The sequence below is a fragment of the Pongo pygmaeus genome, chromosome 20 (genome assembly GCF_028885625.2).
Source record: "Pongo pygmaeus isolate AG05252 chromosome 20, NHGRI_mPonPyg2-v2.0_pri, whole genome shotgun sequence".
Lineage (NCBI taxonomy): Eukaryota > Metazoa > Chordata > Mammalia > Primates > Hominidae > Pongo > Pongo pygmaeus.
The window spans coordinates 4819097-4845903 of NC_072393.2; the positions used below are offsets into that span (position 1 = coordinate 4819097).

The 26807-nt window shown below is 53.4% G+C and overlaps 1 protein-coding gene across 3 annotated transcripts in view; it reads left to right on the top strand.

Moving 5' to 3' along the window:
- The first annotated feature begins 5003 nt into the window (after positions 1-5003).
- The window catches only part of UHRF1 (ubiquitin like with PHD and ring finger domains 1), a 51952-nt gene continuing 30148 nt past the window's right edge, over positions 5004-26807 (top strand). Inside the window, exons 1-4 of one of the 3 annotated variants that reach the window (XM_054465539.2) lie at positions 5004-5045; positions 5374-6269; positions 7490-7652; positions 25631-25885. In XM_054465539.2, coding sequence (XP_054321514.1) covers positions 6088-6269; positions 7490-7652; positions 25631-25885 — 600 coding nt within the window. In that variant the 5' untranslated portion in view covers positions 5004-5045; positions 5374-6087. Of the gene's footprint in view, positions 5046-5373; positions 6270-6732; positions 6861-6955; positions 7109-7489; positions 7653-25630; positions 25886-26807 lie in introns of those variants that run through there. The other 2 variants (XM_054465541.2, XM_054465540.2) reach the window with 2 other exon arrangements.

A 26807-nucleotide genomic window follows, 5' to 3' on the forward strand; every position in this document is an offset into this window, starting at 1 on the left:
GATCTCGGCTCACTGCCACATCTGCCTCCCGGGTTCAAACAATTCTCCTGCTTCAGCCTCCTGAGTAGCTGGAATTACAGGCATGCACCATCACCATGCTTTGCTAAATTTTTTTTGATATTTTTATTTATTTTATTTTTATTTGTTGAGATGGTCTCACTCTGTCAGCCAGACTGGAGTGCAATGGTGTGATCTCGGCTCACTACAACCTCTGCCTCTTGGGTTCCAGCGATTCTCCCACCTCAGCCTCCCAAGTACCTGAGATTACAGGCAAGTGCCACTGCAACTAGCTAATTTTTGTATTTTTAGTAGAGACGGGGTTTCACCATTTTGGCCAGGCTGGTCTCGAACTTGTGGCCTCAAATGATTCGCCTACCTTGGCCTCCCAAAGTGCTGGGATTACAGTCGTGAGCCACTGTGCCCAGGCGCATACACGCTCATTTTCATCTTAAAGACTCTACATTTATATTGGTCTATATTGGAAAAAACATAGAGATATGGCCAGGACCTGAAATCTGGTGCATACTGAAGTTGATCAGGGCACTGTGTGCTTAATCTGAACATCGACACCATCAGGAAGCAGCAACTCCCTGCATGATTGACATTTCTCTTTTTTTCTGAGGTGGAGTCTTACTCTGTTGCCCAGGCTGGAATGCAGTGGCGTGATCTCAGCTCACTGCAAACTCTGTCCCCTGGGTTCAAGCTGTTCTCCTGCCTCAGCCTCCCAAGTAGCTGGGATTACGGGCATGGGGGTTACAGGCACCTGCCCCCGTGCCCGGCTAATTTTTGTTCTTTTTGTTTTTGTTTTTGTTTTGAGATGGAGTCTCACTTTGTCACCCAGGCTGGAATGCAGTGGTGCGATCTCGGCTTACTGCAAGCTCTGCCTCCCGTGTTCATGCCATTCTCCTGCCTCAGCTTCCCGAGTAGCTGGGACTACAGGCGTCTGCCACAAATGCCTGGCTAATTTTTTGTATTTTTAGTAGAGACGGGGTTTCATCATGTTAGCCAGGATGGTCTCGATCTCCTGACCTCGTGGTCTGCCCACCTTGGCCTCCCAAAGTGCTGGGATTACAGGCATGAGCCACGCACCCAGCCAATTTTTGTTATTTTTAGTAGAGACAGGGTTTCACCATCTTGGCCAGGCTTGTCTTGAACTCCTGACCTCATGATCCACCCACCTCACTCAGCCTCCCAAAGTGCTGGGATTACAGGCGTGAGCTACCACGCCCGGCTGACATTTCTCTTTATGCTTGCATCTCCCCCATTGGATGGGAAGTCCCTCCAGGGTGAGACCTTGTCTAAGTGAACTTTGTGCCCACCAATGTCTGCGTGACCCAGGCAGGATCTGGCTCAGCCAGGAGTGGGGGTGGGGGTGGAATCAATAAAAGTTTGTTGAATGACTTAATGACCTCTGAGAATGTATCATTTTGCAAAAGGGAAACTGAGGCCTTTTGCACTCTAGCAGTTATTCCTGGCACCTGATTTGCATGTGGGCTGGTACCTGAGAGGGAGGGACATTGAATCATAGGAGGGGCTAGGAAGTACCCATTCTCTAGCCTGGCAGGCCTGATTTCTTGTCTTGGCTGTATCTTGCATTATTTTATGTGATAGGTTTTGTGGGCATTGGCCTCTTGTTTCCCTAAGTCAAGCTCGTCCAACCCCTGACCCACGGGCCACATGTGGCCCAGGATGGAATATGGCTCAACACAAATTTGTAAACTTTCTTTCTTTTTTTTTTTTTTGAGACAGAGTCTTGCTCAGTCGCCCAGGCTGGAGTGCAGTGGTGCGATCTCGGCTCACTGCAAGCTCCGCCTCCTGGGTTCACGCCATTCTCCTGCCTCAGCCTCCCGAGTAGCTGGGACTACAGGCACGTGCCACCACGCCCGGCTAACTTTTTTTTTTGTATTTTTAGTAGAGACAGGGTTTCACCATGTTAGTCAGGATGGTCTCCATCTCCTGACCTCGTGATCCACCCGCCTTAGCCTCCCAAAGTGCTGGGATTACGGGTGTGAGCCACCGCACCCGGCAACAAATTTGTAAACTTCCTTAAAACGTTGTGAGATTTTTTTGCATTTTTTTTTTTTTTTTAGCTCATCAGGTATTGTTAGTGTTAGTGTATTTTATTATTTATTTATTTATTTATTTATTTTTGAGATGGAGTTTTGCTCTTGTTGCTCAGGCTGGAGTGCAGTGGTACAATGTCGGCTCACTGTAACCTCTGCCTCCTAGGTTCAGGCAATTCTCCTGCCTCAGCCTCCCGAGTAGATGGGATTATAGGCACGTGCCACCACATCCGGCTAATTTTTGTATTTTTAGTAGAGACAGGGTTTCACCGTGTTAGCCAGGCTAGTCTTGATCTCCTGACCTCGGTGATCCACCTGCCTTGGCCTCCCAAGTTCTGGAATTACAGGTGTGAGCCACTGTGCCCGGCCAGTGTTAGTGTATTTTATGTGTGGCCCAAGACAATTCTTCTTCCAGTGTGGCCCAGGGAAGCCAAAAGATTGGACACCCCTGCTCTAAGTGACTTGTGAGCTTTTTTTCTGAGATGCCTGGAATAGTTTGTTACTCATGTTTTTAAATGATTAACTTGAGCAATTATTACTATTTTTTGAGACAGAGTCTTGTTCTGTCACCCAGGCTGGAGTGCAGTGGCGCAAGCATGGCTCACTGCAGCCTTGATCTTCTGGGCTCAAGAGGTCCTCCTGCATCAGTGTCCTGAGTAGCTGGGACTACAGGTGCACACCACCATGCCTGGCTAATTTATTTTTATTTTTTGTAGAGAAAGGTTCTCACTACGTTGCCCAAGCTGGTCTCAAACTCCCAGGCGCAAGAGATCAGCCTTCCTCGGCCTCTCAAAGTGCTGGGTTTGCAGGTGTGAGCCACTGCACCCAGCTGGACAATTAACCTGAGCTAATTTGAGAAATTTTGATTTTCTCAAGATGACTAGGGAACTGGAGCCCTCAATCAACAGCCCTCAGTATCTTTTCTGCAGGGAGAGCTAGATAACTCCTCTGTGACACTTAACTTCCATTATCCAAGGTGCTTGGGCTGTGCCCCTCACCATGTGTACATGAAAAATTCATTCCCGGCTGATCACAGTGGCTCATGCCTGTAATCCCAGCACTTTGGGAGGTCCAGGCGGGCAGATCACCTAAGGTCAGGAGTTCGAGACCAGCCTGGCCAACGTGGTGAAACCCCATCTCTACTAAAAATACAAAAATTAGCCAGACATGGTGGTGCGGACCTCTAGTTCTCGCTACTGGGGAGGCTGAGGCAGAAGAATTGGTTGAACCCAGGAGGTGGAGGTTGCAGAGAGCCAAGATCATACCATTGCACTGCAGGCTGGGCACCAAAGCAAGACTCCATCTCAAAAAGAAAAAGAAAAAAAGAAAAAGAAAAATGTATTGCCTCTTTCAGCCACGTTGAGTTTTGGCAACAGCGCTATAAGCAGATGATGTGTTCTGATAGAAATAGGCTAGGTTCCTGCAGCAGGTGCTGTCATTTTGGAAGAGCTCAAGCCATCTCACACCCTCAGGTGGGCCTGGTCATACCTGTGGTGTGGGTTCTACCTGGCTGATGGCTGAGGGTCTAGAATTGTGTGCAGTAGCGTTGATCGTGTACTGAGGTTGGAGACAGTGAACAGCATCATCTGGACATCGTGGATTAGAATGCAGGAGCTTCCCAAGGCTGCTATGACAAAGGACCACAAACTCAGTGGCTGCAAACCACACATTTATTTATTTGTTGATAGAGTCTTGCTCTGTCACCCAGGTGGGAGTAAACTGGCTCGATCTTGGCTCACTGCAACCTCCGTCTCCTGGGTTCAAGTGATTCTCCTGCCTCAATCTCCTGAGTAGCTAGGATTATAGGCACACACCACTCTGCCCAGCTAATTTTTTTTTTTTTTGAGACAGTCTCGCTCTGTTGCCCAGGCTGGAGTGCAGTGGCACGATCTCTGCTCACTGGAACCTCCGCCTCCCGGGTTCAAGCAATTCTCTGCCTCAGCTTCCCGAGTAGCTGGGATTACAGGCACCCGCCACCACACCTGGCTAATTTTTGTATTTTTAGTAGAGACGGGGTTTCACCATGTTGACCAGGCTAGTCTGGCGACTCCTGACCTCCAGTTATCTGCCTGCCTCGGCCTCCCAAAGTGCTAGGATTACAGGTGTGAGCCACCGCGCCCGGCCCACACATTTATCATTTTAGTTTGGGAGGTCAGAAGTCTGAAATAAATTTTAGGGGCAGGGTGGGTTCTAGGAGTCTTTCTTGCTTTTTCTAGCCACCAGAGGCTGCCCATCTTCCTTGCCTCTTGGCCTGATCTTTTTTTTTTTTTTTTTTTGAGACTGAGTTTTGCTTTTGTTGCTCAGGCTGGAGTGCAATGGCGCAATCTTGGCTCACCGCAACCTCTGCCTCCTGGGTTCAAGCGATTCTCCTGCCTCAGCCTCCTGAGTAGCTGGGATGACAAGCATGTGCCACCACGCCAGGCTAATTGTGTATTTTCAGTAGAAACGGGTTTTCTCCATGTTAGTCAGGCTGGTCTCGAACTCCTGACCTCAGGTGATCTGCCTGCCTTGGCCTCCCAAAGTGCTGGGATTACAGGTGTGAGCCAACGCGCCCGGCCCTTGGCCTGATCATTGTAAAGCCTGCTTCCACTTTCCCATCTCCTTTGACTTTGACCTTTTTGTATCCCTCTTTCACTTATTAGGACCTTTTAAGGACATTGTGCCCACCTGGATCACCCAGGAGACGCTCCCCAACTCAAAATCATTAACTGAATCACACCTGCAAAGTTGCAAAGTCCTTTTAGCTGTGTAAGGCAGTGTATTCACAGATCCTGGGGGCGAGGACGTGGGGTTCTAGAGACGCACATCTTCAGGGGCCATGATCTGTCTCCTATATTAGGGACATAGTAGAAATACCACTGACCAGATAGAGGAGACTTAATAGAGTGACGAAGAAACTGTAAAAAGCTCAGTGAGAACTCAACGTTTTTCTGCTCACAGCTCTCAAGAGAAAGACCAAAGTCCTCCCCGGTGGCCTTCAAGGTATTATATATCACCCCTCTGACCTCAACTCCCCCTCCCCTTTGCTCAGTGGGCCCCAACCACAGCAGCCCCTTCCTGCTCCCTGGACACCTCTAAGCCTTTTCCGGCCTCTGGGTTTGACTTTCCCTCCTAGACCCATCTGTCCTTGGAGTCTCATCTCCGATTCCAGCTCAAATGTCATCTTCTCCGAGAGGCCCACCGCAGTGGCCCCAGTGAGAGAGTATCCTCTCTCCCTGTCTCCCACCACATGGCTGCTGGCCACTCTCCTATAAGGAATCATCTGAAATTATCTGCTTTAGTTATTCATTTTTTTGCCTGTCTCCCCCAGATAGGAATTTTCCCTCCCTGAGACCACCAACTGGGTCTGCCATGTACACCGCTGGTTTCTGCAGCTCTGAGCAACCTGTCTGGCTGCTTTGTAGGTGCCCAGCACAGGTCACTCCTGTGCCCGCCAGGACTGGTCAGAGTGGAATAGACAGAGCGGAGGGGGCAGGGCAGCCCTGCCCGCCTGGACAGCCTGGAGAAGGCGGGAAAACGAGGCGGGAAAAGACAGCAAACAAGCCCTGCGGGTGGGTAGAGTGGGGAGCCCTGGCAGGCCCTGACGCCAGGCAGTGGGGCTTGGGGCGATCAGGCGAGCCATTAGGGTGCAGGTGGTCTCCTGGGGCCCCCCACATTCCCTCGCAGTATTTACACATTTATTCTGGCCTTCTTAGACCTACTGGTCAATGCGTGCGAGTGGGGGGCTGTGAACGGACTTGGACTTAAAGAGGTCAGGGGTTCTGTACCCTGGGGGTCCCCAAGGCTCCTGGGGGGGGTCCACGTGCGGGGGGTGACCAGGGCCTGCCACGCAGCCCCTTTGCACGCTGGGCGCGCCCAGCAGAGCGCGCAGGGCTGGGCGGAGCCGTGGCCCGCTAGGCGGAGGCGCCGTGGACAGAGGCGGGGGCGCCCCCCACCCTCTTTCTCGCTTCCCGCCACTGCGTCGGCCAATCAGGAGGCAGGCGCCCGCCCCCGGCACGGCCTCCTGCGGCCCCGCAACTCCCAAATGCCGAGTTTTCGCGGGAAAAAAATCAGAGCAGCTGGCAGCGCGGCGGGCAGCGTTTGCCGAGCGGGCGCTCCGGGTCGCACGCAAGTCCGCGCGGGGTCCGGACCACGCAAGCGGCTTCATCGCCATCCCCAGCCGGGCCAGGCGCGCAGGCAGACAAGCTGTTCGCGGCGACCGGAGAGGTGAGCGGGCGGGCCGGGTCGGGGTGCCAGCCCGGGCCGGGCGCACGGGGCTCGGGAACTTTGCAAAACTTTCCCGCGCGGCCAGCCCGGGCGCACGCGTGTCCCGCACTCTGTCCCGGGATCCAGGGCCTCCCCTTCCGCCTAACCCTCGGGAGTCGCTCCCCGGCACACACCCGGCTGGAGCCGGGACCAGCGCTGCGTCCCCGGAGCCCGGCGGGGGGTCGAGCGCGCCGGGTGGGGGAGGGCCCAGCGAGCCGCCGGGGAGGATGTCAGGCTCCGCGCCTGCGCGCGGGGCGCCCCGCGATTCAATTGTCGCGCCCGAGCCCGATTTCGCGCGCCCTGAGTTCCCCGGGCGCATCTGGGCCAATGGGGAGCGAGCGGGGCGGGGCGGCCGGCTGCTGCGGAGCCAATAAGAGGCGGCTCAAGTGAAGGGGGGCGGGACTTGACGAGCGGGGGCCCCCTCTGTAGTCCCAGCGGCGGGGGTGGGCGTGGGCTCGCTGGCGAGACCCGCGCGGGCCGGTGGGAGTGCGGGAGGGACGCCGAGGGTCCAGGGTTTGGAGGGGCGCGAGCTGCCGGGGGTTAGAGGTCGAGGTGAGTCGCGGGGCGCGCGCGCGCGCGGGTGGCCGGGACGGGGCGGCCGGTTACCATGGCCACCGCGGGGCGGGCCCGGTCGCGCACGCGCGCGGGGGGGGCGGCAAGGAGAGGGGGGCGCGGGCACCGAGGGGTCCCGGGGTCCGAGGATCTCGGGTGGGGTTTTTCCCTCTCAGTAGCACTTGGTTGAGTTCCCCCGGGACTTCTGAAGTTCCGGCCCGCGCTGGACTTCTGGGATTCCCTCTTCCGTAAATAGGAATCCGAGGAATGAATGAATGAATGAATGAATGAATAAACGAACCAACTCGGCCACTTGGCCGGGGCCTCCTTCCTCCTCTGGTCATGGGGGAAGGAGGGATGGGTTGGACCTTTTGCTTTCCTTTCAATTCCCTCTTTTCATTCTCCTTCCTCCTCAATCTTCAACACTTGGGTAGTCGTTAATGCCTTAAGTCCTTAATTTCCTGTGTCTGGCCCTGGCCGGGGTCTGGCTGTATAGGAGGACTGGGAGGGCATCCTGGGAGTTTCCTGGTGTCCACAGGCCGGACAAAAGCAACCCGACTCCTTAGAGCATGGCATGGCTTAGAGGTGCTGGTAAAACTGATTGGGGTCTTTGCTGTCCCTCCCCTCAGCGCCGACACCATGTGGATCCAGGTCCGGACCATGGACGGGAGGCAGACCCACACGGTGGACTCGCTGTCCAGGCTGACCAAGGTGGAGGAGCTGAGGCGGAAGATCCAGGAGCTGTTCCACGTGGAGCCAGGCCTGCAGAGGCTGTTCTACAGGGGCAAACAGGTACACCCGCCGCCAGCACCTTTGTTCTATGCCTGGTCCAGGCCCCGCGCCTCTGCAGCCACCAGCCGATACTTTCTCCCTCCCACCTCCCCCCACAACCTCGTCCGGTCCCACTTCACCTCTCCCGGAAGGAGAAGTCCACAGAAACCTCAAATGCCTGCGAGAGGAAGGAACAAAGGGAGGACTCACAGATTGACACGCTGGGCTGGCGGCTGGCCCTCGAATCTATAGGGTCTGGGCTTTTAAACTTCTTTTTTCAAAGCTCCCCCTCAAAATAATGGCTAGAGAAAGAAGTTTTGGAGGTGGCCGATGGAAGGCTGAGGAATTTTCGAGAAAGGGCCCAGGACCGTCTGGTAGCTAGGACGGAGGGGGACCAGGTTTTCTTTTTTAAACATCCACCATCAATTGCTCACAGCCTGTACCGGTTAAGCATCAGACCCTGAGAGTGTTTTTTTCTAAAAATTTGGATTAGCTTATTCAGAGTCTGGAGATGGTGCTTGCTAATCAGGAATTTCCGCCACTCTGAGCCTGCTGTGCTGCGGCTGCTGGTGACCTGGGGCGTGTGGTCCCCGAGGGGTCCACCGGCCCTCGTCTCTTTCTCTATTCTTTGTCCAGCCCCTCGTTGCATTTAAAATGTCCCTGTTTGATTTCATAGCTGCCACGTTTGGGGCGCTCCCTCCATTGGCACCTGGGGATGGAGGTGCTACTTTGGTTGGTGTTTTTGTGGGGGACTGTGGGACCTACTGTGAGTGGGGTTTCCCAGCAGGATGAGACAGTGTGATCGAAGGTGTAGGTCCCGTCTGCTGGAGTTGGTTGGACCGTGGGGACGGGCGTAGACTACCGGAACTGGATTAAAAGTCCTCAGTTGAGCTGCGTGTACCCCACTGTGTTGTTGTTGGATTTTGAACCGGGTACTGCTGCCATCTGGTGTCTAGGTTGGAAAATAAACACCGCTCCTGGCCAGGGGTTTTTGGGGGCCGGGAGGATCATGCCTGCTCACTCCAGATGAGACCTGATGATTAATTTCTCCGGCTTGCGTGCCATAGGAGACCTTCATTAGCCCTCTTCCCGTAAGAGACGTGATGACTTGAGTCTTAAGAATCTGAGTTAACCCGCCCTGCCCCGGGAGGAGGCGATCTGGAGAACTTGGGGAGTTGACGGTGCAAGCCGCGTGCGTGCAAAGAGGCAGGGCCGGGCTCGACAGAGGAGCTCCGCCTGGCGCTCTCTTCCTCCCTCCTCCTACGATGCGTGCTCCCTTTGTGGCATCCAAACTGATTTTGATTTGCCACTCAGCCTATTGGGTCAGCACAGAAGGCTTCATTTCACAAAGAGTTTCTGAAGCCTGCAAGGACCTTCTAAGTTCACAGCGTAGGTCAATGGCGGGTTGGACTCTGGAGGAGATAATGCTGAGTATCCACTCTATGCCAGCCAGTGAGCTAGCATTTTAACTTTTGCATTTCAACCGTGCAGGAATGGGAAAACACCTAGACACACCTGCTATGTAGATTTCACCATCGGTATTCTGACGTATTAGGTTTATCTTGAAGCGCTCTGTGTCTTTCTCTCTGCCCACCAATCCATCTTTTTAGGATGTATTTCAAAGTAAGTTGCAGACACCAGTCCACCTTTCCCCTAATTACTGCAGCACACCATCAGTAACTAGAGCTCAGTATTTGTTTTTGGTTCTGTTTTCATTGATTTTTGTTGTTGTTGTTGTTGCTCCTATTTGAGACAGGATCTCACTCTGCCCAGGCTGTGGTGCAGTGGCACGATCACAGCTCACTATAGCCTCAGCTTCCTGGGCTCAAGCAATCCTCCAGCCTCAGCCTCCCAAGTAGCTAGGACTATAGGCATGCACCACCATGCCTGGCCAGTTTTTGTATCTTTTGTAGAGATAGGGTCTTATTATGTTGCCCAGGGTGGTCTCCTGGGCTCAAGTGACCCTCCTGCCTTGGCCTCCCAAAGTGTTGGGGTTACAGGCGTGAGCTACAGTGCCTGACCTAAAAACTTTGTCTATAGTGAAATAGATGTTAAACAGACTGAATAATTTTGACAAATGTCTACATCCATGCAACCCAAAACCCCTATCTCCCCTCATTTGTAACATAATACTTGAGTCATACAATAGTGTCTGTCACATTTCTAAGTTTAGTGTGACAATGACAGGAACACTTATGTTAATTAGACATGTACATTGTACTTTTTTTTTTTTTTTTTTGAGATGGAGTTTCATTCTTGTTGCCCAGGCTGGAGTGCAGTGGCTCGATCTGGGCTCACTGCAACCTTCACCTCCCAAGTTCAAGTGATCCTCCTGCCTCAGCCTCCCAAGTAGCTGGGATTACAGTCACCCACCACCACGCCTGATTAATTTTTTGTATTTTTAGTAGAGACGGAGTTTCACCATGTTGGCCAGGCTGGTCTCGAACTCCTGACCTCAGGTGATCCACCTACCTCTGTCTCCCAAAGTGCTGGGATTACAGGTGTGAACCACTGCACCCAGCCACGTACATTGTGCTTTTAATTGTCAGGATGTTGGCAGTGATGACACCTGGACCTAGCCCTGCCGGAACTCACCTGAACTGAACAGGGAGCTGGGATTGGAACCTGGGATTTTGGTTTCTGAGACTGGGCTCTCAACACTGAATTTCATCTCCCAGGTCAGCTCTGGTAGTTATGAAAAGATTCCATATTCCTATGTAACCTTCATAACTGCCTCTTAGTTCCCTTACCCTGTGGCTGTTTCCCATGCAGTAGCTTTTTTTTTTTTTTTTTTTTTTTCTGAGACGGAGTTTCGCTCTTATTGCCCAAGGTGGAGCGCAATGGCGTGATCTCGGCTTACCTCAACCTCCGCCTCCTGGGTTCCAGCGATTCTTCTGCCTCAGCCTCCTGAGTAGCTGGGATTACAGGTGTGCGCCACCATGCCCGGCTAATTTTTCTTGTATTTTTAGTAGAGATGGGGTTTCTCCATGTTGGTCAGGCTGATCTCGAACTCCCAACCTCAGGTGATTCACCCTCCCCCCCTCCCCCTTGGCCTCCCAAAGTGCTGGGATTACAGGTGTGAGCCGTTGCGCCCGGCCCCCATGCAGTAGCTTTTAAGAGATCGTGTCGTTGCTTCTGTCTTCCGGGCCACAGAGAGGTGATGCAATTTCCCCACTTGCATGGCTGGGAAAGTGAGCTGGCAGCAGGGAGGTTTGGACAGTGGCGGGAAAGCGGGACAGAGGCGCACAGCAGCACCTCCCAGAGTGTGAAGTCTGCAGGCACCCAGGCTGACGTGATAGAAAGCAACACAGTTCCTGGTGGGTGCAAATGGGCCGTTGTCCTTATAGAATGTTCTAGAGTGTTCACAGTCCTTTTTTTTCCCTGTTTAAAGAAACCTGGCCTAGCAGCCCAAGGTCTGCAGTGAAGTTGATGGAGACCCCAGAGCAGAACAGAGTTGTGTCTGTCTCGGAATATGGAGGATCTCGTGGTGGTCTCACTTGGGCCGAATAGGGTGACAGTGATGTTGCTTGATGGGCGGGAACGCAGGGAGCTGATCGAGGGCAGTGACTTTGGGCAGACGGCCCAGCCTAGGCAACGGGAGAGGCATCTGCGGCCCCCCACTCCTCAATCTTTTTTGTGGCTGCACATCAAAATAACAATAGCTGTCTTTTGCGGCACCTTTAACCTGCTCAGGTACAACACTCTGCACTGTACATAATCTTTTCAGCATCCCTGGCCAGCGACTCGCCAGCTCCCACATCGTCTTATTTTAGACAGGGCTAATACCCACCACGCTGCAGTGTGGTGTGAATTCAATGAGGTTATGGATTTGAAGGGCAGAGTGAGCCCTGTGCCAGGCTCACAATGAAAGTGAAATAAATTTCTTAGCACAGGGCCTCTCCCGCTCTGCACTGTGGATGTTTGGGGCCAGGTCATCCTCTGGCTGGGACCGTCCTGGGCACTGCAGGGTGCTGAGCAGCGTCCCTGGCCCCCACCCACTCCATGCCAGAGCATCCTGCCCTACCAGTCATGACAACCACAAATATCCCCAGAGACTTCCATGCCTCAAAGGCAGGATTAAGGTCAGTCTGATGCCTCAGTTGAAATGGTGGCCCAGGAATGGCCTTGCAAGGGTCACTTGTCACAGTGATGCCTCAGGTGTCCCCACTGGACGGCCCCCTTACAGAGACCTGCCCTTCTGGCTGCAAGAGGGAGGGTCCCCACCACCAGCTCCCACCCACTATGGCATCCCTCCCCCAGGAGGGCCCCCTGGTAGAGGGCACGGCCTCTGTTAGGATTACTCACCACTGCTGTTGTGGCCCCAAAGCAGCTGTAGACGATCTGTAAACGGGTGGGCGTGGCTTTGTTCCAATAAAACTTGATTTATAAAAACAGGTATGGCTGGGCCCAGTGGCTCATGGTTGTAATCCCGGCACTTTGGGAGGCCACGGCAGGTGGATCACCTGAGGTTAGGAGTTCTAGAACAGCCTGCCAACATGGTGAAACCCCGTCTCTACTAAAAATACAAAAATTAGCCAGACGTGATGGCGCATGTCTGTAGTCCCACTTAGGAGGCTGAGGCAGGAGAATCGCTTGAACCTGGGAGGTGGAGGTTGCAGTGAGCTGAGATCCCACCACTGTACTCCAGCCTGGGCGACAGAGCAAGACTCCGTCTCAAAAAAAACAAAAAACAAAACCAAAACAAAATAGGTGCAGGCTAGAATTGTCCCCGTGGACATAGTTGTCAATTAGATTGCATACTTTAATCCAGCCTCAGTTGGTGTGTCCAGGTTTTCTGGCTAGGAAGAATGCTGCTGTGGAGTGTGCTGGAGCAGATCCTTATGTGCGCTGTGTTGGAGTCTTTCCAGGTCAGGGGTTCTCAAACGGATTTCAGGACCCTTTACATCTTCCAGAATGATCCAATAGCCCCAGGAGCCTGTGTCTGTGTGGATTATGTCTGTCGGTTGTTACTGTGTTAGAAATTGAGGCCAGGCATGGTAGCTCACACCTGTAATCCCAGCAGTTTGGGAGGCTGAGGCGAGGATCGCTTGAGGTTGGGAGTTCGAGACCAGCCTGGGCCATGTAGCAAGACCCTGTCTCTACAAAAAATGAAAATTAGCCGGGCATGGTGGTGCATGCCTGTAGTCCTAGCTACTCGGGAGGCCAACGTGGGAGGATCACTTGAGCCTGGAAGGTTGAGGCTGCAGTGAGCCGAGATTGTACCACTGTATTCCAGCCTGGGAGACAGAGTGAGACTTTGTCTCAAAAGAAAACAGCGACAACAAAAAAAACCCAAATAAGTTGAAAGCTGAGAAATTCAGAGCACAAGAAGACAAGCGCGCCCCCTCTTCTAGCTGTCAACCTGGCGGAGCCGTCCCTGGTGACGCAGCCTCCAAAGGCCTCCCTGTGCCCTCCTGAGACCGCAAGAGGGAAGGTGGCAGCGACAGTGATCATGGTGTCTTTGTGGCGGTCGTGTTGACCTCACTGACCCCGGAAGTGCCGCTCTAGGGTCTGTCCTCAGCGGTGACCCGGCTGGGTCGAAGGGCAGAGTTCCGCTGTCACTAGCCCACACCCGTCCTGTGTGCCGTCCACGCCACCGCCGCCCCCCTTCTTGTGGGTTCTGGCTTCTCCGTGTCTAGGATCCTCCTGCATCAGTTTTTCCTTCCTCCCTTCGTCTGTCTGTCTTGCCCGCACCTGAGGTTGTTGCAGAGGCGCTGAGACGAGCCAGCAGGAGCTGTGGCTGCCGCTCTGGAAGGCAGAGCAGTTTCTCATTTCCTTCCTCCCAGGTCCCGTCAGGCCCCTGCAGGCACTCTCTCTTCCGGCTGGAGGTCCCTCTTGATTCGAGGCTTACATGGTCTTTGCTGAGCTCCTAAACATCTGGTTTCTATCCCCGAAGTTGGAGAACCACCGCTCCCCAAACCTGGTGGCATTTGTTATCTGCCCTGCTGTGCTGCTAGGCAGCATTCAGCACCCTGAAAGAGAGCCGCTGAATGTTGCACGAGGGATAGGAAGTGGGCAGCTCCAGGGGGGTGGGGTGCAGTGAGCTTTTAGTCTTAAGTTTTTGTTTTTTTTTTCTTTTTTATAGAGATGGGTTCTCGCTATTTTCACCAGGCTGGTCTTGAACCCCTGGCCTCTAGTGATCCTCCCATCTTGACTTCCCAAAGTGCTGGGTTTACAGGCATGAGTCACCACGCTCGGCCCTTTGTCTAAGTTTTCAAAAGGAATCAGCAAACTTAGTTATCAAGTTGTATATGTATTTATCTGGACTTTTTTTTTTTTTTTTGCCTTTAAGGGAGACAGGGTCCACAAGGCCGGGCGCGGTGGCTCACGCCTGTAATCCCAGCACTTTGGGAGGCCGAGGCAGGCGGATCACGAGGTCAAGAGATCGAGACCATCCTGGCCAACATGGTGAAACCCTATCTTTACTAAAAATACAAAAATTAGCTGGGGATGGTGGTGCACGTCTGTAGTCCCAGCTACTTGGGAGGCTGAGGCAGGAGAATTGCTGGAACCCAGGAGGTGGAAGTTGCAGTGAGCCGAGATCACGCCACTGCACTCCAGCTTGGCAACAAAGCGAGACTCCGTCTCAAAAAAAAGAGACAAGGTCTTGCTGTCACCCTGGCTGGAGTGCAGCAGCGCGATCATGGCTCACTGCAACCTGTTTTCTAGGCTCAAGCAATCCTCCTACCTCAGCCTCCCGAGTAGCTGGGACTACAGGTGCCTGCCACCACACCCAATATTTAAATTTTTATTAATTGAACAAACTTTTTTGCAGAGACAGGGTCTTGCCTGGTATCAAACTCCTGGGCTCAAGTGATCACCTGCCTCAGCCCTCTGAGTAGTACAAGCAGGAGCTATTGGGCCTGGCCTAGCTTTTATACAATGCTCATGTTACAAAATTCCAAATGTCCAAAAAGCAAGGAGAATATCTTCCACTCTGCCTTGACCTTCAGTTTCCCCCCTGTAGTAGCCTGTCTGCTTCCAGAAGTGCTTGAACATGTGTGCGTTTGCTATGGGGTTTTTTTGTTTTTTTTGTTTTGTTTTGTTTTGTTTTTGAGATGGAGTCTCACTCTGTTGCCCAAGCTGGAGTGCAATGGCGTGATCTTGGCTCACTGCAACCTCCACCTCCCAGGTTCAAGTGATTCTCCTGCCTCAGCCTCCCAAGTAGCCGGGGTTACAGGTGCACAACATCAAGTCCGGCTAATTTTTTTGTGTTTTTAGTAGAGACGGGGTTTCACCACATTGGCCAGGTTGGTCTCAAACTCCTAACCTCAGGTGATCCACCCACCTTGGCCTCCCAAAGTGCTGGGATTACAGGTATGAGCCACTGTGCCTGGCCTGTTTTTTTTTTTTTTGAGACAGAGTCTCGCTCTGTCGCCAGGCTGGAGTGCGTTGGCTTGATGTCAGCTCACTGCAACCTTCGCCTCCCTGGTTCAAGCAATTCTGCGTCAGCCTCCCAAGTAGCTGGGACTACAGGCATGCGCCACCATGCCTGGCTAATTTTGTATTTTTAGTAGAGACGAGGTTTCTCCATATTGGTCAGGCTGGTCTCTAACTCCTGACCTCCAGTTATCTGCCTGGCTCGGCCTCCCAAAGTGCTGGGATTACAGGAGTGAGCCACCGTGCCTGGCTGGTTTTTTTTTTTTTTTTTTTTTTAGACAGGGTCTTGCTCTGTTGCCCAGGCTGGAGTACAGTGGCACAATCTTAGCTCACTGCAGCCTTGAATTCCTGAGCTCAAGTGATCCTCCTGCCTCAGCCTCCCAAGTAGAAGGGACTATAGGCTGTATACCACTATACCTGGCTGATTTTAAACATTTTTAGAGAGATGGGTTCTTGCCATGTTACCCAGGCTGGTCTTGAACTCCTAGCCTCAAATGATCATTCTGCCTCAGCTTCCCAAGGTGCTGGGATTATAGACCTGAGCCACTGCTCCTGACCTCTTTTTTTTTTTTTTTTTTTTTTTTTAAGACAGGGTCAGTGTCTCCCAGGCTGGAGTGCAGTGGTGCAATCTCGACTCACTGCAACCTCTGCCTTTTGGGCTCAAGCAATCCTCCCACCACAGCCTTCCAGGTAGTTGGGACTAGAGGCAAATTTTGTAGTGATGGGTTTTGCCATGTTGCCCGGGTGATCTTCAACTCCTGGACTCAAGTGATCCTCCCGTCTTGGCCTCCCAAATCATACCTGGGATTATAGGCGTGAGCCACTGCACACAGCCCCATTTGAACTTTTTTTTTTTTTCTAAGGCGGAGTCTCTCTCTGTCACCCAGGCTGGAGTGCAGTGGCGCAGTCACGGCTCACTGCAAGCTCCACCTCCCGGGTTCACGCCATTCTCCTGCCTCAGCCTCCCGAGTAGCTGGGACTACAGGTGCCCGCCACCTCACCCAGCTAATTTTTTGTATTCTTAGTAGAGACGGAGTTTCACTGTGTTAGCCAGGATGGTCTCGATCCCCTGACCTCATGATCCGCCCGCCTCGGCCTCCCAAAGTGCTGGGATTACAGGTGTGAGCCACCGCCCCGGCCCATTTTATCTTTTCTGATAATGATTTTCCTTTTGCCAAAAACAGCAAGTGGGATTTAGATTAAGTCACTCCTTTCACCAGGCACAGTAGCAGACCTTGAGTTAGGGCCATGGTGGTATCATTTAATAGGGACATTTAACTTCACTAGGTTCAATGATAGGAGACTTTACAAATTTCCATAATGGTAAATCTTTTGTCATTTAAATTATTATTGTTATTATTTTTTTTGAGACAGAGTTTTGCTCTTGTTGCCCAAGCTGGAGTGCAGTGGTGTGATCTCAGCTCACCGCACCCTCCGCCTCTCGGATTCAAGCGATTCTCCTGCCTCAGCCTCCCGAGTAGCTGGGATTACAGGCACCCACCACCACGCCTGGCTAATTTTGTATTTTTAGTAGAGACGGAGTTTCTCCATGTTGGTCAGGCTGGTCTTGAACGCCTGACCTCGGGTGATCCGTCTGCCTTGGACTCCCAAGGTGCTGGGATTACAGGCATGAGCCACCGCACCTGGCCAATCATTTAAATTATTAATGAAGAATAAAAAGAGGCTGGGCGCAGAGGCTCATGCTTGTAATTTCAGCACTTTGGGAGGCCGAGGTGGGCAGATCACCTGAGGTCGGGAGTTAGAGATCAGCCTGGCTAACATGGTGAAACCTTGTCTCTACCAAAGATACAAAAATTAGCTGGGTATGCTGGCACGCGCCTGTACTCTCAGCCATTCGGGAGGCTGAGGCGGGAGGATCGCTTGAACCCGGGAGACGGAGGTTGCGGTGAGCTGAGATTGCGCCACTGCAGTTCAGCCTGGGTGACAGTGAGACTCTGTCTCAAAGAAAAAAAAAAAAAGAAGTCCCACGTAGCCATCACCCTCTGCAGTAGTCATCTGCTGTGTCTGATCTTGTTCACTTTGGTTCACTTTGCTCGTTTCTACCCCACTCACTTACCTCTACCTGACTGGATTGTTTAAGAGAAGGGATCTTGCTGTGTTGCTCAGGGTGGAGCACAGTGGCTATTCACAGATGTGATCATTTTGCATGACAACCCCAAACTCCTGGGCTCACGTGACCCTCCGGCCTCAGTCTCCCAAGCAGCTGGGACTAGAGATGTGAGCCACCGTACCGGCTCCTACTGGATCAATTTGAAGTGGGTTACAGATGCCATAACTATAACACAGACATCATAGGTACAGGAATTTCAATGCATCTTCCCCAGTGGCTCATAAATCACGCAGTTAGAAAATTGGTCAGGAGGGCCAGGCTCGGTGGCTCACGCCTGTAATCCCAGCACTTTGGGAGGCCAAGGCGGGTGGATCACGAGGTCAAGAGATCGAAACCATCCTGGCCAACATGGTGAAACCCTGTCTCTACTAAAAATACAAACATGAGCTGGGCGTGGTGGCATGCTCCTGTAGTCCCAGCTACTCGGGAGGCTGAGGCAGGAGAATCGCTTGAACCCAGGAGGCGGAGGTCTCAGTGAGTCAAGATCGCGCCACTGCACTCCAGCCTGGTGACAGAGTGAGACTCTGTCTCAAAAAAAAAAAAAGAAAGAAAATCGGCCAGGATGCCGGGCACGGTGGCTCAGCCCTAAAATTCCAGCACTTTGGGAGGCCAAGGTGGGTGGATCAGCTGATCAGCTGAGGTCGGGATTTCGAGACCAGCCTGACCAACATGGAGAAACCCCGTCTCTACTAAAAATACAAAATTAGCCAGGCGTGGTGGCGCATGTCTGTAATCCCAGCTACTCGGGAGGCTGAGGCAGGAGAATTGCTTGAACCTGGGAGGCAGAGGTTGCAGTGAGCCAAGATTACACCACTGCACTCCAGCCTGGGCAACAAGAGCGAAACTCCGTCTCAAAAAACAAAAAAGAAAGTTGGTCAGGATGCTGGGCACGGTGGCTCAGTCCTATAATCCCAACACTTTGGGAGGCTGAGTCAGAAGGATCAGTTGAGCCCAGGAATTTGAGACCAGCATGGGCAACATGGAGAAACCCTGTCTGTACAAAAAATACAAAAAACTTTCTGGGCGTGATGGCCCATGCCTGTAGTCCCAGTTACTTGGAGGGGCTGAGGCGGGAGGATTGCTTGAGCCCAGGAGGTCGAGGTTACCGTGAGCCATGGTCGTGCCACTGCACTCCAGCCTGAGCAACAGGGAGAGAGACCCTGTTTTAAGAAGAAAAAGAAAATTGATAAAGATACAGGTGATTTGAACAACGCAAGTAACAGGGTTACTGTAATGACGTGGATGGAATCTGAACCCAGCAAGAGAGAAAACACATTCTTCTCAGGCCACAAGGAGTGCTTAGGGAAACTGACCACATACAAGGCAAGTCTTAAAAACTCGATTTTTATTTTTATTTGTATTTATTTATTTATTTATTTGAGACGGGCTCGCTCTGTCGCCTAGGCTGGAGTGCAATGATGCAATTTCGGCTCACTGCCTCCCAGGTTTAAGCGATTCTCCTGCCTTAGCCTCCTGAGTAGCTGGGATTACAGGCGTGCGCCACCACACCCAGCTAATTTTTGTATTTTTAGTAGAGATGGAGTCTCACCATGTTGGCCAGGCTGGTCTCGAACTCCTGATCTCAAGTGATCTGCCTGCCTTGGCCTCCCAAAGTGCTGGGATTACAGGTGTGAGCCACTGGACCTGGCCTTTTGTTTTTTATGTTTTCATTTATTTATTTGTTTTTGAGATGGAGTCTTGCTCTGTTGCCCAGGCTGGAGTGCAGTGGTGTGATCTCGGCTCACTGCAAACTCTGCCTCCTGGGTTCAAGTGTTTCTGCCACAGCCTCCCGAGTAGCTGGGACTACAGGCACCTGTCACCATGCCCGGGTAATTTTTTGTGTTTTTTTTTTTGTAGACATGGGGTTTTGCCATGTTGGCCAGGCTGGTCTCGAACTCCTGACCTCAGGTGATCCACCCGCCCTCGGCCTTCCCAAGTGCTGGGATTACAGGCGTGTGCCACCGTGCCTGACCCTTTACAACTTTAGAACAATTACTGCCTTACTGAGCATGTTTCCTCTCACCTGTGGAGTCAGAACTTAACAATAACTAAGCTTCCTCCTTCGCACTTCGGGTTGTGCAAGCTTCCTCCTGCCTGCTTTGGGGCCCTTCTGCAATGTTCCAGAAGCGGCATCAGGAGGCTGCCCAGCCAGCTCGTGAGTTGTGTTCTGGAGTCAGAGCTTTGTGCCAGCCTGGGCCAGGCCGCATCCCCACTTCCTGCCCCATTTGCCCCTGTCTACATCATTGTACCGGGAGACACTTCCTGTCCCTCCTACATAGCCCACGCTAAGCAGGGTGCTTCTATCTACCTCACCTTTCCGATGTGGGAAGGGCCGATGTCATGGAGGGGCAGCTGGTCAGGCCCAGCGAGGGTGGTACAGATGCTGTCCCTAGTAACAGATGAGAGGGGACGGGCTGGGACTGCAGGCCCGGCTCCCTGAGCTGCTCCTGCGGGTCACGGGCTGCCCATTAGCCTGGCCAGGGCCCCTCACTGGATCCCTCCTGGCCGCCCAGTCCACAGCCCTTGCCCCCCCTGCCCACCCACTGCCAGTTCTCATCAGCCCTGCCTCCCTGCTTAACTCTGCCACCTTGGCCTCCCCTCCTCGGTCTGTCTCCTCCCCGACTTGTCCTCTGTCTGAGTCTGGCAGGACAGAGTCCGACCGTCTGGCCCCCTCCTGGCTCCGTCTGCCCCTCCTGCCACCTCCTGCTGTCCAGGTCACTTGGTTCTTGGCCTGCCTGGCCCCCAGCCACCCTGCTGGCCGCCTGCTTTCCAGGCAGCCCCTCGCCCAGGGCTGTGCCTCCGACCTGTCCTCCGTCTTGGGTGGGGCTGGGACTGTATTTTCCATCCTCTGCAGTGGTCTGGTTTCCCTCGTGTGCTGAGGCCCCTCTGCTTGGCTGCCCCTGGCTGCCCCATGCAGCTGAGCCATGAGCGTGGCCTGTGTGCCCCTCTCCCGCTGGCTGGAGCTCAGGATGCTCACGCTGTTCTGGCAGATATTGCTGCTGCAAACACAGGATGAGCAGCTTCCCCTCTGCGCACGTGGCCTTCGGACACATGTGAGGGCCGCTGTAGCTTGGGTGCTCACTGCGTGTGATTCCACCCCCCAGGGGACACTGAGGGATGTCTGGGGACATTCATGACTCGGGCGTTCCTGGCGTGGAGTGGGTGGAGGCCTGCAGTGCTGATCAGCACCCTGCAGCGATCCGACCCCAAATGTCAGCTTTGGCAAGAGGGGTGTGCCTGGCCACAGACGTGCTGGCCCGGATGCAGATGAGTGCCCTGTCCATCCCTCTGAGCGCCATGTAGCTTGTCCCATGCTGCTTTCCCTGCCCCAGTGATACTGGGGGCACTTGACTTCTCTCTTTTTAAGATGGAGTCTCATTCTGTCACCCACGCTGGAGTGCAGTGGTGAGATCCCAGCTCACTGCAACCTCCACCTCCCGGGTTCAAATGATTCTGTTGCCTCAGCCTCTGGAGTATTTGGGATTACACGCACCGACCACCATGCCTGGCTAATTTTTAAATTTATTTTTAATTTTTTAATTTTTTTGAGACGGAGTCTTGCTCTGTCGCCCAGGCTGGAGTGCAGTGGCGCGATCTCGGCTCACTGTAAGCTCCGCCTCCCAGGTTCACGCCGTTTTCCTGCCTCAGCCTCCCGAGTAGCTGGGACTACAGGCGCCTGCCACCACGCCCGGCTAATTTTTTGTATTTTTAGTAGAGACAGGGTTTCACTGTGTTAGCCAGGATGGTCTCGATCTCCTGACCTCGTGATCCACCCACCTCGGCCTCCCAAAGTGCTGGGATTATAGGCGTGAGCCACTGCGCCCGGCCAATTTTTGTATTTTTAGTAGAGACGGGTTTTGGCGATGTTGCCCAGGCTAGTCTCGACCTCCTGGCCTCAAGTGATCTGCCCACCTCAGCCTCCCAAAATGCTGGGATTACAGAGTAAGCCACTGTGCCCAGCCCCCCTTTTTAAAAAAAATTAATAAACTGTATTTTCTAGAGCAGTTCTAGGTTCACAGCAAAATTGAGCAGAAGGTACAGAGTTCCCATAGACCCCCCGCCCCAACAGGCATAGCCGCCCCCACTGTCAGCCTCCCCCACAGAGCAGTGCATTGGTTACAATCGATGGCCCTCTGTGGAGTCATTTTCATCTTTCAGAGTCCACAGTCTACACCAGTGCTTGCCCTTGGTGTTAAGTTTTTGGTTTTTTTTTTTTTTTTTTTTTTTTTGAGACGGTGTCTCACTTGTCGCCCAGGCTGGAGTGTAGTGGCGTGATCTCGGCTCACTGCAACCTCCTCCTCCTGGGTTCAAGTGATTCTCCTGCCTCAGCCTCCCGAGTAGCTGGGATTACCGGCACATGCCACCACGCCCAGCTCATGTTTGTATTTTTAGTAGAGACGGGGTTTCACCATGTTGGCCAGGCTGGTCTCGAACTCCTGACCTCAAGTGATCCGCCCGCCTTGGCCTCCCAGAGTGTTGAGATGATGGGCGTGAGCCACTGCGCCTGGCCTGCTTCTTGTTTTAAATAACAACAGTTCACCCAGTTAAAGTGCACAGTTGAGGTCTATTCATAGTTGTGTAATCATCATGGCAGTCTATTTTCGAACATTTTGTCACCTTGAAAGGAAACCTTGAACCCTGTCCCAGCTACTACTCCCTTTTTCTGCGTCTTCTCCCGCACCCCCTGACACCCTGAAAATCCCCTTCCTGCCTCCGTGGCTTGGCCTGTCCTGGAAATTTCATAGAAACGGGAGCACGCACTGTGTAGCCTTTTGTGTCTGGTGTTTCTCACTGAGTGTGACGTCCTCAAGGTGCATCCATGCTGTGGCCTGGGTCACAGCCTTGCTCCTTTTCATGGCTGAGTCGTATTTTATTTTGTCTTATATTTTATTTATTTTATTTTATTTTTTAAGACAGTCTTGCTCTGTTGCCCGGGCTGGAGTGCAATGGCGCAATCTCTGCTCACTGCAACCTCCGCCTCCCAGGTTCAAGCAATTCTCCGGCCTCAGCCTCTGGAGTAGCTGGGATTACAGGCACCCGCCACCACGCCCGGTTAAGTTTTGTAGTTTTAGTAGAGACAGGGTTTCACCATGTTGACCAGGGTGGTCTCGAACTCCTGACTTCAGGTGATCTGCCCTCCTTGGCCTCCCAAAGTGCTGGGATGATAGGCGTGAGCCACCGTGCCCGGCCTGAGTCATATTTTGACACATGGATGGCCACATTGTGTTGATCTTCTCATCTGTTTTCTTTTCTTCTTTTCTTTCTTTTTTTTTTTTTTTTGAGACAGAGTTTTGCTCTTTTTGCCCAGGCTGGAGTGCAGTGGCGCAATCTCGGCTCACTGCAACCCCCGCCTCCCGGGTGCAAGCAATTGTCCTTTCTCAGCCTCCCGAGTAGCGGGGATTACAGGCGCCCACCACTATGCCCGGCTAATTTTGTATTTTTAGTAGAGACAGGTTTCACCATGTTGGCCAGGCTGGTCTTGAACTCCTGACCTCGTGATCTGCCTGCCTCGGCCTCCCAAAGTGCTGGGATTACAGGCATGAGCCACCGCACCCGGCCTCAATCCCCTCACCTGTTGATGGACACCTGGGTTGCTTCCACCCTGAGGCTGTTGTAAGTGATGCCGTGTGAACCTGCGTGTACAGGTTGACGTGCCTCTTCCTCTCCATCCGTGCCACCTCTCCCCGAAGCCAGCTGCTCTGTGCTGGAGAGCTGGCCCTGAGCCTCCTCCTGGCTCCCAGGCAGTGCCCAGCATGTCAGAGGCACTCACTGCTTGCTGGGAGAACAGAGGGGCTGAAGCAGATATTGGTGGGCCCTCGATGTCCACGGTGGGTTTCAGAGCAGCCCTTGAAACCCTTGTAGCTGTAGGTGGGTGTGTACATGTTCAGACGGGTTTTTCTGATCCTGGTGGATTGCTTGCTTGAGCCCCGGAGTTTAAAACCAGGTTGGGCAAAGCAGCAAGACCTCATCTCTTAAAAAAAATTAGCTGGGCATGGGTGATGTGTGTCTCTGGTCCCAGCTGCTCAGGAGCCTGAGGCAGGAGGATCGCTTGAGCCCAGCGTTTGAGGCTGCAGTGAGCTACGATTGCACCACTGCCCTCCATCCTTGGCAACAGAGTGAGATCCTTTCTAAAGAGAAAAAAAGGCTGGGCGCAGTGGCTCACGCCTGTAATCCCAGCACTTTGAGAGGTCGAGGCGGGCGGATCACGAGGTCAGGAGATGGAGACCATCCTGGCTAACACGGTGAAACCCCACCTCTACTAAAAATACAAAAAATTAGCTGGGCGTGGTGGCGGGTGCCTGTAATCCCAGCTACTTGGGAGGCTGAGGCAGGAGAATGACGAACCTGGGAGGTGGAGCTTGCAGTGAGCCGAGATCATGCCACTGCACTCCAGCCTGGGTGACAGAGCAAGACTCCGTCTCAAAAAACAAAACAAAACAAAAACAAAACAAAACAAAAAACAGGCCAGGTACTGTGGTTCATGCTGTAATCCCAGCTCTTTGGGAGGCCGAGGTGGGTGGATCCCTTCAGCTCAGGAGTTCAAAACCAGTCTGGCCAACATGGCGAGACCCTGTCTCTACTAAAAATACAAAAATTAGCCGGGTGTGATGGCTCATGCCTATAGTCCCAAGCTACTCAGGAGGCTGAGGCGCAAGAATCACTTGAACCTGGGAGGCGGAGATTGCAGTGAGCTGAGATCGCACCACTACACTCCACCCTGGGTGACAGAGTGAGACTCCATCTCAAAAAAAAAAAAAATTTTCTGGAAAAGATGAGTCAGCCTTTATCAGGTTCTTAGGTTTATGGTGAACAAAGAAAGCCTGCAGAGAAGGGCCTTAGCCTTCGCTGTGACCCCCATGCTGTTTGCATTTGAACAGCCGTCAGGCCTTGGATCCCCAAGGGGCGGAAGGAGGAAGAGCTGACATTCTGTGTATGTCTCCTCCCTTTTCCTAAGGACGCTCCTGAACCAGGGCATTTCTGCCTCTAGGGGACACATGGTGATGTCTGGGGGACATCGGTCGTTGTCATGACTGGTGGAGGCCAGGGCCGCTGCAGTGCCTCTGCAGTGCCCAGGACGGCCCCACTGTCCAGTGCCCAGAGGGGGAGACCCAGCCCATCCCAGAGTGGTCCGCCCTAATGTCAGCCATGCTGAGGTCGAGAAACCTGTGTTAATTACATGGAAACCAACCGAGTCCAATCCTGCTTGCACCAGGCATGGGATAAACTCCCGACGGGGCAGACGTGGAAACTAGGGGGACCCCCAGCTTCTGGGATTCACCTCCTCTCTTGCTTCCCACTCAGTGTTGGATTTTAATGTGTGCAGCCTCCTGGGACCTCAGTAGGGCAGAGCATCATGGGATAAGGAGTTTCTTGGGGGCCTGTGGAATCCCTTACCAGGGGGTCTCACCCAGGGTGATTTCACACCCCCCACCCCATACTGGATGATGTCTGGGGACATTTGTGGTTGTCACAAGTATGGGGTGTTCCTGGCATGGAGTAGGTGGAGGTCAGGGATGCTGCTCAGCACCCTGCAGACGGCTCCACCCCAGAGAATGATCCAGGACCTGGCCCCAATGTCTGCAGTGCCGGGGGAGAGGAACTTGTTGCCTTGGGGGCATCTAGATGGCAAACCACCAGGGAGGGGGTCCTTGTTGGGTGTTGGTGGAGTGTGGAGGGGCAGTTTTTGACAAAATGTCTCGGCTTCTCCAGCTGCCAGATACAGCTCAGGCGATGAGCCCCTCCTCACATACCTGCTGAGTCAGGTGACCTGAGGGGCAGGCTGTGGAGCCGGGACCCAGGGGATGAGGGCATCAGGATAAAAGCGCACAAAGGGCGGGGGAAGCTGAGGGTCAGAGGAGGTGCCCTGGCTGGCAAGATTGGCGCTGGAGCCTTACCCAGGAAGCTCATGGATGTTGGCATGTGCCTCTTGCCGTTCAGGTGGGACAGGGTCTCTCTGTCTCGACACTGGACAGTGGGACTGTCCTGGGCACTGCAGGGTGCCGAGCAGTGTTCCTGGCTTCCACCCACTCCATGCTAGGAGCTTCTCCCAGTGGCGACAACCACAAATGTCCCAGACATGGCCCAGTGTCTCCCGGGGCCTGAATCATGTTTGGTTGAGAACCAGTGACAGAGGTGACACATGTTCACTGTCACAAAAGCTGCCGTAAACATGAAGTATTAGGAAAAACTCCTGAGACCCCCATGTGTACGTGGTGCCCCGTGATGATGTTTTGTGCTTCTGGGTGCGTCCTGCATGTACTGCCAAAAGCCCTCGCTAGAGGGGCCTGAGACCCTGAGGGAAGGGACTGGGGTGCCGCTTGTGAGCGGGACAGCCCCCTGGCATGGCCCAGGTATCATGGCCCTTTACTCTGATGCAGATTGCCCCCCCACGAGGGCTGGGACACAGTGTTTGGTTCACGACTGGTGCCCACAGACGCCCACTCGGCATTTGGTGGCTAAACAGCGTCTGCCTCTGGTGTCTCTGCAGATGGAGGACGGCCATACCCTCTTCGACTACGAGGTCCGCCTGAACGACACCATCCAGCTTCTGGTCCGTCAGAGCCTCGTGCTCCCCCACAGCGCCAAGGAGCGGGACTCCGAGCTCTCCGACACCGACTCCGGCTGCTGCCTGGGCCAGAGTGAGTCGGACAAGTCCTCCACCCACGGCGAGGCGGCCGCCGAGACTGACAGCAGGCCAGCCGACGAGGACATGTGGGATGAGACGGAGCTGGGGCTGTACAAGGTGAGCCTCCTCTCTGCAGCTGCTCTGGGGTTGGATGTTCTCCCTGCCATTCTGGTCTTTGCATACCCAGGGCTCACGGGAGGGGCTTCCCACGCCCCTCTCCAGCTCTGGCTGGGCAGAAATGGCCAAGGGGTGGTTTCCTGCACGTTCCTTGAGGGGAACACGGTACCCTGGGATTCCTTTGTGGACCTCTAGAGCAGAGTCCTGTGTGGGGGCCTGCAGGTGTCTTCTCCGTGAAGCTTGCAGTGGCTGTGACATTTCTGAACTTGCTGCCACCATGTAAGATCAGGAAATGTCACAGAAAGATCTGGGTTTCCAGCTCTTTCCTTTTTTCTTTTTTTTTTTGGCAGGGTCTCACTTTGTTGCCTAGCCTGGGGTGCAGTGGTGTGATCACAGCTCACTGCAGCCTCGAACTCCTGGGCTCAAGTGATCCTCCCACCTCACCCTCCTGAGTAGCTGACATTATAGGCATGTGCCACCACGCCCAGCTAATTTTGTTATTTTTTAATCCATGGTCTCATTCTGTCGACCAGGCTGGAGTACAGTGGTGCCATCTCAGCTCACTGCATCCTCCACCTCCCGGGTTCAAGCAATTCTCGTGCCTCAGCCTCGTGAGTAGCTGGGATTACAGGCATGTGCCACCACACCTGGCTAATTTTTGTATTTTTTGTAGAGATGGGATTTCGCCATGTTGGCCAGCTGTGTGGTGTGATCACAGCTCACTGCAGCCTCGAACTCCTGGCCTCAAGTGATCCTCCCTCCTCAGCCTCCCAAAGTGCTGGAATTATAGGTGTCAGCCACCGCACCCATTCTGTTTTATTTTTTAGTAGACACAGGGTCTTACCGTATTGCCCAGGCTAGTCTTGAATTCCAGGGCTCAAGCAATCCACCTGCCTCGGCCTCCCAAAGTGCTGGGATTCCA